Here is a 9580-nt window from a genome sequence, read left to right on the forward strand (position 1 = left end):
CGGTGTTTGTGTGTGTGTGTGTGTGTGTGTGTGTGTGAAGCAGCGGATCATTTACAAACATCCAGCGGCCTCGCGCCTCTTCTCGGCTCCGCTCGGCTCCGTGTCGGTGTCTCCGGGCCGTCGGCGTGTGTTGGATCATGTTGGCGGGTAATTAGCGGATAATTAGAGGCTCATTAGAGACATTTCGCGGCTCCGCGGCCAAAGCAAGTGAAACAGCTTCAGATCAAAGTGAAATCTGTCGGGATGTGTTCAGGTTCAGGGAGCGGCGGCGGAGGTTACGGCCCCACAAAGGCTTCGAAATCCGGCGACAGCGGCGGCGCTTTGAGGCGCTTTGAGGCCGCAGGAGGTGCACCGTGTTCGGCTTGTTTTCCAGCGTGTCGGAGGAGGGAGAGGAGGGCCGACACAAAGCCGAGGGCTGCCGGATCAACCCGAGTCCCAGACTGACGGAGACCCGGTCTCAGTGTGGAAACCGGTCCTCCTGGACGGAACCAGAGAGAGAAGGAAAACCACCAAGGAAATAAGAAGAGAAAGAAAAGAGGAGAGCGAACAGAGAGAGAAGAGGAGAGAGAGAGAAGAAGACAGAGAGAAAAGAAGATAGAGAAAAGAGAGAGAGAAGAAGAGAAAGAGAAGAAGAGAGAGAGAGCAACAGGGAAAAAAACAGAACCGACTTTAACGTGAAGACAAAACTGAGACAAGAAAAAAAATCATGACAATAAAAAACAGAAAGGAGAACTAAAATTTAAAAAACAACAACAAATAAACAAAACCAATAATTTCATTAAAAAAAACAACCAGAAAAGAAAACTTCAAACTGAGTTTTTTGTGAAATGATTCAGATGTGATGAGTTCAGGAACCTCGGTAAATCAGGGACAAACCTCCACCTTTAAACATGAAGCTGCTCTGAGACCAGGAACAAGCAGAATTTCCTCAAATGACTGAAAAGTTTTTCTGATCCTGAAACACGAAACATCTGACTTTTTATTACCGGGATGGAGATACAAGGTTTTACAGTAAAAACAAATAGACTGAAATAAACCGAGAATCTCACTGATCAGCAAAGTTTGATATTATTATTATTATTATTATTATTATTATTATTATTATTATTATTATTATTACTATTTGTTTTCAGTTTAAGTCTCAAACAGAAAAACTCGACTTTCAGTAGATTTCACTGAATATTTCTGTCAATGTCTTTGTTAAAATGTTGTTGTAAAAACTGACCACGTTCTAATGTTTCACTCTTTGTAAAAACGGTTCATAAACAATATTCAGTTTAATTTATTGATCACATTATATTTTATCTCTTTAGTGCATCAGGACGTTTCTGGAAACAAAAATGTTCAAGAACAACTTGTTCATATTATTAGAATAATAAAACAATAATATATTAATCAATCACTGATCAATGTTTAGCTTTCCAGATTAAATATTATTTTTTGCTGTTGGTTCATTAGAAATTCTTTCTAAAAACACATTGTTAAAATATCAGATTCATTCATAAACTGTTGTTTTCAGCTCATTAATGTTTAATAACTTATCCAATAATTAATTATGTATTGATCAGTAATAATGGCAGTACTCACAGCTTTTCTATAAAAGGTTGAAATTATTACATATAAACTGAACTTTGGATCCATAAATCTGTCTGGAAACACCAATCAATTATCAATAACCAACCAATAAATGATGAATATCCAGTGTTTCTTTGTTTTATTTGAAAATGACAGAATAAGTTAAGAACATGCATCAGAGTCAAAAACCAACGACGAAGAAACACAACGAGGACGAGGATGGTGGAGGTCTGTTTGTCTGTTAATGCTTTAACTCTCTTCTGTCTCTCTATCCCTCCATCTCCATCCCTTCTTTCCTTCCTCCAGGTGGAGAGAAGGACGTCTCTGTCCATTCATTTTTTCTCCAGAACAGAGAAGAAGACGACGATGACGACCTCCCACTTCATTCATGCACATGGTAATAATAATCAATAATCAATAATCAGTGATAGACAGAAGAGATTAAATACACAGAGTGGATTTTTATCATCAGACGCATCAACAGTCAGAAAACAGATAGGAAGTGGTTTCTCCTTTTACACACAGTCACCAAACAAACAGACTCAGATATTGATCAGTTGACTAATCAATAAGTTTCATCCTTTGTTCATGAATGTTTTTTTTCTTGGTGGTAGTGATATTTAATATACACAGTGTTCACTCAGAGTCAGGACCTGGGATAAATCAGATTATTGTAATAATCAGGCGTTATTGATCATTGATCAGCAGTGAGCTGATTCTGCTCCATGTTTTTTACTGTCGAGTATTGTTTTATTAAACAAACTAAATGTTTGATCCACGCATGAATTAATAATAATCATCATCATTAATAATCATTATCTGCAGAGAAGCAGCTCACATCATTTCTAATTTAGAAAATATTAATGAAATAAATAAAAATAAAGATTTTATTAAAAAAAAAAAGATTAGAAAAGAAAAGATTAGAAATGAATGTGAGGTTGATCTGAAGATGAGCTGTGAGTGAAAGCTCAGGGAGACCCGACCGCAAGTTAAACAGTGGTTCAAGTCTGACTCCTGAACACAAGTCCAGACCAGTTCAGATCTGAGCAGCGCGGCCGATGAATAAATCTCCGATCATTTCCTGTGGACAGGTTTTACATCAGAGAGGATGATCACTGAGGTCAACACATTATATATTAATAATTGATTTGTTATTGATTGACTTGATGATTTCAAACTGCAGAGCTGAGGATTTATTTTGTTAATTAAATTGAAGAGACACAGGACAACTGATTGTCAGTCACTGATCATCAATCATTCACCAAAATATTGAGACAGAAAAATTCACCTGAAAAAAACGTTGACTTCATTCAGAAGATATGGTTACTGATTTTTGTTTGTCATGAAATCAGTAATCTAATCTGACAGAAACAGACTGGACTCTGGTTAAAACGGTGGGAAACTGATCTGAAATCTGCCCAACGACAACAAACAGAGCGGTGGTGAAATCTCTGTTTGACTCATTTGGGTGAACTGACCCTTTGAATAATAAGCCTTTCTATCTGTGCAGGGGTTTCTCACTCTGAGGGTCGTGACCCCTCAGGAGGTCAGCCGAGAGGCAGACGAGGCCGTGGGAGAAATAAATCCTTGTCACGTCTCTGATCAAAGATATTAATTATAATCTGTAAACACCTGCAGCTTCGTCAGTGTCACCACGGCAACCACGTCACCGTCATCACCAGGTGACCTTTGACCTTTTAGCTCATCAGGAGACAAAACCCAAGTCCACTGAATCAAACTTCACACAGGAAAACAGTCACAGTGGTTCACAAAATGTGGAGTCAGGCCCTCTGAGGGGTCGCAGGAAAATCTGATGAACAAAGACTGGAAACAGTAAAACTCAGTTCTGCCTGACAGAGTGACTCTGACCAACCAGAAACTGACCTAGACTCGTCACATCTGCACCTGTCTGACCTGCAGCCAATCAGGTCTCTGAATGAGGGAGACTTTTGTTCCCTGGGTTCGGTCTTTAAGGCAGCAGGTGAATCAGCTCTGAGTTCTGTTGTAAACTCAGGGAATAAACCAGGTTCTTTAAATAATCATCAGCCTGCGACTTTAAAACTAAACTCATCAAACAAGAGCGGCTCCATGACGACAACACACAGGGATGATTGATTATTGACCAGTGATCAGCTGTTACCTCAACACAAAGTCTCCTGACCATGAAGACCAGTTTCTATACTGTGGTCCTGTTCCTGCATGATCTGGACTCCAGTCTGAAGGTGGAGGGAAAAGAAGTTTAGACCCTGCCTACTGTCTCACCTGCACACAGCTGTCCAATCACAAACTGAGGTCACTGTGATGTTACAGTGTCGGACACGGTCTAATAAAGAGGCCTTCAGGTAACTACCAACAGATCAGACATGAAACGGTCTACAGGTCAGGAACCTCTAACATAAAGGAAACACTGAGCTCCTGGATTCTGGACTGACTGATGATCCTGGTCTGGTCTGAGGAGGAGGTTTAAAGTAACTCAGTATCTGGTTGGGATCCTGAATCTCAAAAACATTAGCTGATTGTGACTCAGTGTGTAAAAGGAGAGAACAGACCTGGGATCAGTTTAATCAACTGAGAGTCAACGTGTCTGTTTGTGTCCTGGTTTGGTCACAGTGCAGAAGTTCAGAAACCAGCAGACCAGCAGCAGCAGAGTCGACCCGGTTCAGCATCATCACAGTCAGACAGGAAGTCTAGGACGGCTGCATGCAGAGAGTCCAAACTGAAGGTGCAGCGGGTACTATGAGGTGTTCAGGAGCGGTCTGGGGTAGACCCCCTGGTAGTAGGAGGCCTCCAGAGGCTCCATGGTCCTCCCCCCGAGGCCGGATGCCCCCCCAGTGCTGTAGGAGGAGTACTGCAGCGCCTCGTAGGCCTTCAGGTCCAGTTTGTGCTGCTGCTCTGAGGACGACATTAGATTGTTGATGGAGAACGGGTGGTTGAAGGAGTAGTGGGGGTCTCCTTTGATGTGCAGCTGGGACTCGTGTGGCATGGAGTGGGGGGGCAACGACAGGGAGGACAGGAGCTGGGAACCGGACACCTTCAGGTCTGATGCCCCGCCAACACCTCCTCGCAGATCCAGACCAGGAGGTGAGGCCGCCTGGCTGGAGGAGGGCAGGGAGGAATCCAGCAGTCCCGGAGGTTTGATGGAATCCCCAGCAGGAGACGCTCCTCCTCCCCCCTGCTCCTTCCTCCCATCTGATTTCACCGACATCTTCTTCTCGCACTTGAACCTCTTCTGGCGGCGCAGGTAGCAGCCATTCTCAAACATGTTCCCAGAGTCCGGGTGCAGGGTCCAGTACGAACCCTTACCTGGTTTGTCAGGCGAGCGCGACACCTTGACGAAGCAGTCGTTGAAGGACAGTGAGTGTCGGATGGAATTCTGCCAGCGCTGCTGGTTTTGCCGGTAGTACGGGAACAGGTCCATGATCCACTGGTAGATCTCACTCAGAGTCAGCATCTTACTGGGCGCCTGTTGGATTGCCATGGTGATGAGCGAGATGTAGGAGTATGGTGGTTTGGCATGCGGGTAGCTCCGTCTGAACGCCTTGTTGTCGCGGGCTCGGTTCAGTCCACCACTGCCATATGCCATGCCAGGGCTCATAGTGGGACTCATGCCTCCGTACGGGTTCAGGCCCATCGAGGCCTGCTGAGCCGACACCGAGCTCATACTGGATGGGCTCAGAGCCCCACCCATCGAGCCCACACCCCCGCCCAGACCTGACATGGCTGCTGGAGCCGAACCGCCCATACCCCCCACCGGGGCAGGACTCAGACCGGTCCCACTGTACGACATGTTGAAGGAGCCTGACGTGGTCCCACCGCTGGACATGTAGCCAGACATGGAACCCATCCCAAGACCAGAACCCATCCCACCACCTGCCATCGGAGAGTACACCTGCAGAGAGACCAGGATCAGTTAGACACAATTCAGTCAGAACCAATTAGACCTGCACCAGAACCTATCAAGCCAGAATTCCAACCCCTTGGAACCAGAACCACTTAGATCAGAACCCATCCCATCAGAGAGTACCCCTGTAGAAAGACCAGAACCAGTTAGAACCAGTTAGAGATGGAACAAACCAGTTTGACCAGATTTTAGTTAAAGGTAGAACCAGTTAGACCAGAACCCATCACATCACTGGCCACTGGAGAGTAAATCTGCAGAGATCTGCAATTAGAACCAGTTAGACCAGGTTCATCAGGACGTCCTTGTGTGAGAATAAAACCAGCTTGAACTCAGACCAGAACCAGGTCTGGTCTGGTGATCTCTGCAGTTTGATGATTATAGATGTTAATGTTTAATGTTTGTTTGTCTTTCAGGTTTGACCTCTGACCCCTGACCTCTGATGACACAGACTCCAGCAGGTATGAAATGACTGGTGATCCGGTCCAGACTGAACTGGACTAACAGCACTGCCTCAGCTAACAGTGAGTTATCAAACTTAGATTTATATTTATTACTGTGTTTACTTATTGATGAAGTGCTTCTGATCACTGATTGATTGATTAATTGATTGGTTGATCATATTTGACACATCAGAGACACAAACTGATGATCACAGATAAAAAGAATTAATCCTCCATCTTTCAGTTTTTAAAAAGTAAAAACACATTAATATTCACCAATAACATGATAAACACTGACTGACCACTCTGGGTAGTTCCTCTCTTTGCTCTGGATTCCTCCAGATGTCGGAAACTTTCCTCAGACCGTGACTGATTAGTATTAAAACCATCACACAGCATCACACCACCACCATGGATTCATCGATTCAGATTCTGATCATCTGCTGAAATCCAGATCCATCAGACCAGACTACGTGTTTCCAGTCTTCATTAATGTCTGGTGAGCCTCAGGTTTCTGTTCCTGACGGGAACCTGACGTGGTCTGAACGTGGTTCATCCACCTCGTGGCCGGAGCTGTTGTTTATTCTGACTCTTGTGATACAGAGTGGTTATCTGAGTAACTGTAGCTCCAATCAGTCTGACCTCTGACCTCTGTCATCAACGTGGTGTTTCACTGGATGGTTTTTGTTTTTGGGTCCTGAGTAAAACTGTTGTGAAAATCCCAGAAAAACTCAGACCAGCTCGTCTGGGTCAAAGGTCAAAGTCATTGAGGTCACATTTCTCCTGATGTTTGATGAACATTAACTGAAGATCTGCAGGTTTACAGGTGTTCCTAATAAAGTGCTCACAGTAACAGAACTCACCTTCATTTAAATTCATCTTTTCTTTAAATGATAAATTGAATTGAATCAAGAGTAAAATTTAAATTTAAAACATTTCAAAGTGTTTAAGTCTTAGTTGTTATAAATGATCTGAAGAGTTTTTCTATAATTATCGGAGATGTTGTTAAATATTAAAGCTAAGTTTAAAGGATCTAAATGAATTCGTGGATTTAACATGTTTGGTTCATTTTAATGTGTTTTTACTCTTTAGGCAATTATTTCATATAAAATAATTTCCCTTTAAAATAAAAGACTCAGAGCAGATTCAACTCTTTAATCTTCATATTTTATATTTAATGTTTAAATATTTAATTGTCAGACAGCTGATGTGAAACCAGACTGAAGGGAAAACTGTTTTTTTCTCTCGTTTCCTCAGATTAAACTCATCCTGTGTTTTTAACTCATGTTACATTAAATAAAACGTTTCATATTTAAACAATAAAATGTAAAAACATGAACAGAAAAATACAATTATCATCAAATCACATTTGATTCAAGTTTTATTTGAAGTCATTTTTTGTTTTTTAACTCATTCTGTTGAACTGTCAGGTTAAATATTATTAATAATAGTAATAATAATAATAATAATAATAGAAAGATCCGTGTCTACAGTTTTTCTGTGTTGAAATCGGATCAGATTATAAATCAATAACAGCTGCTATTTATCAATCATTTTCTCATCATTTTTTATTTTAAAAACCCGTGTGATCAATAATCTGAACGTTAAATAATCTTTCATACAAAACTCCGTTTGAAAAACACCTGATTTTAGAGCAGAAAACAGACCCGAGGTCAGTTCATCTGTTTGATCATTTTTCTTTTCTTTCAGCCGCAGATTAACTTCCTGTTTTAATCAGAGAAAATTAAACGCTGTGAATCAGAATAAATGTTGTGATCAGCGTTTGTCGCCGATTATTTAGAAAATAAATCGCTCTTTTCTGATTCTAGAGTTTTTCTCTTTTTATCTTCAGCTGATAATAAATTGAGATTTATCAATTTAATTTAATTAAGACATTTCTTTTCCCGCCGTGTAAATTTGACATTTGCCTTTCCTCTGACTCGGGTATTTTCGCGCCTCTTAGACTGAAGTTAAACTGTTGAAACTGTTCAGTTTGAGATTTATCAGGACCCTGACCCGGAGCGGTGTGACCCGGGTCAGACCCGGGTCTGACAGACAGTCGCGCGCTCACCGACCTCCTCGCTGTAGTATCCGCTCCAGTCCGGAGCGTCGTGCCCTTCCATCTTCACCGCGCCCAGCATGACGGGAACCCGCAGCCGGAACACGGATCCTGCAGGTCCCGATCCCGCTCTCCTGGTCCTGTCCCCCCGCCGGTCTGCGCGCGTCAATCCTGGTCCGGGTGTAAGCGTTCCGAGCTGAGCCGAGCAAGGCTGAGCGGAAAAAGGCAGAGTGTTAGTGAGGAGGAGGAGGAGGAGGAGGAGAAGGTGATGGTGACCTGAGGACTGATGTGATCCTCCTCCCCCTGCAGGTCCAGCCCTCCGGATCTCCTCCTCCTCACACCTCAGTCCTGATCTGAGACCAGTTCACTGACTGCAGGAAATATCAGTTATTGATCTGCGATTGGAAACAAATCAGAGACCAGGAGCAAGGAGAGACCGGGACCAGGGTACTGGGTCCACGTCCCCCCTCTGAGTTTTTATATGAAAATAAATTATTTTTATTGAATTCTGATGTTTGAATTAACTGATAATTAACCCCCCATCATTCATTCATCTATTCATTCATTCACCTCCTCCTCCAACAACAACAACAGCTCTCTTTCTCTCTTCAGACATTCAGGTTTAACTACACAGTGCGTGTGTGTGCGTGTGGTGTGTGTGTGTGTGTGTGTGTGTGTGTGTGTGTGAATGAATGAACATATGAATGAGTGAGTTTTATTCTGCGGATTTAAAATTTTGAACTGACCAAAGATTTTTTCTTTCAGTGAAACTGAAGCTTCTTTAGATTCAATGAAAACCCTGAGATTTGCTTTAAAAGTCAGTCGTGTTTCTTTAGTGAAGAATAAAACATTAAAGATGATTTTTCTCTACAGGTTTGAGGTGAAGACATTTCACTGTGCCGAATTAATCTTAGCAGTTATTTCATCATTCTGATTCACAGATCAAATCAAACCTGAATGATGTTAAAATTCATTTTCAGTGAATAAAACTGTGATTTTTAATTTCACTGATTAAATGAAACATGAACCAGAAGCTGAAGCTGAAATCACAGAAACACAAACTGACGTTTCTCTTTTCTGTTTAAATCATTTTGTTCATTTGAGTTAAAAAATGAAAAGTTTGAATATTTTAGAAATTACTGTGAAATAAATCACACTTAATATTATTAATAATTCATGTTTTAATCTTTGATTTAATTCAGAATCAGAGTCTTGTTCAAAGTTCAAAACTTTATTGATCTGTTTCAGTAACAGGAAATGACCTCAGCAGCACTGTAATTTTTGTTATTGTATTTCATGTTCAACTGGAGACAGATGGAGACTGTAACTGGTCACAGAGCAGATTCTGGTTCCAGTCTGACGGTTTAAATCTGTTAATGAGCAAGAAACTGAGCGGAGCGACTGATCCCTGTTCACCAGGATCACTCCGGATTATCTGGATGATCCACTGGATTAAAGGGACCTTACACCAAAAACCTGCGAGGAGACGGAGACAAGAAGAAAAACACAGTTTCCAGTTTATTGGGGACAGAATCCTTCAGATTCTGGACTCTAAGGTTTTAGTTTCAGACCTGGTCTCAGAGTCAGACCTGGTTCTGTTTAATG

General features: G+C 42.0%; 1 protein-coding gene across 1 annotated transcript; it reads right to left on the bottom strand.

Annotated features, from left to right (window-relative positions):
* Nucleotides 1-1704: 1704 nt before the first annotated feature.
* foxa1 (forkhead box A1) lies at nucleotides 1705-8206 on the bottom strand. Its single transcript, XM_018688778.2, has 2 exons — nucleotides 7992-8206; nucleotides 1705-5464 (listed from the first exon to the last, which is right to left on the bottom strand). The coding sequence occupies exons 1-2, from the start codon at nucleotides 8055-8057 to the stop codon at nucleotides 4310-4312; spliced, it is 1221 nt and encodes a 406-aa protein (XP_018544294.1). The 5' UTR covers nucleotides 8058-8206; the 3' UTR covers nucleotides 1705-4309.
* Between the last annotated feature and the right edge of the window lie 1374 nt (nucleotides 8207-9580).

This window comes from Lates calcarifer, unplaced genomic scaffold, assembly GCF_001640805.2.
Source record: "Lates calcarifer isolate ASB-BC8 unplaced genomic scaffold, TLL_Latcal_v3 _unitig_2006_quiver_642, whole genome shotgun sequence".
Taxonomy (NCBI): Eukaryota; Metazoa; Chordata; class Actinopteri; family Centropomidae; genus Lates; species Lates calcarifer.

What these genes read in the sequence shown, in the direction of transcription:
- foxa1 (XM_018688778.2), bottom strand. Translation starts at nt 8,057, where the DNA reads ATGCTGGGCGCGGTGAAGATGGAAGGGCACGACGCTCCGGACTGGAGC. An exon ending in GCGGATACTACAGCGAGGAG is followed by an intron (nt 5,465 to 7,991) that starts GTCGGTGAGCGC and finishes GTCTCTCTGCAG; the next exon opens with GTGTACTCTCCGATGGCAGG.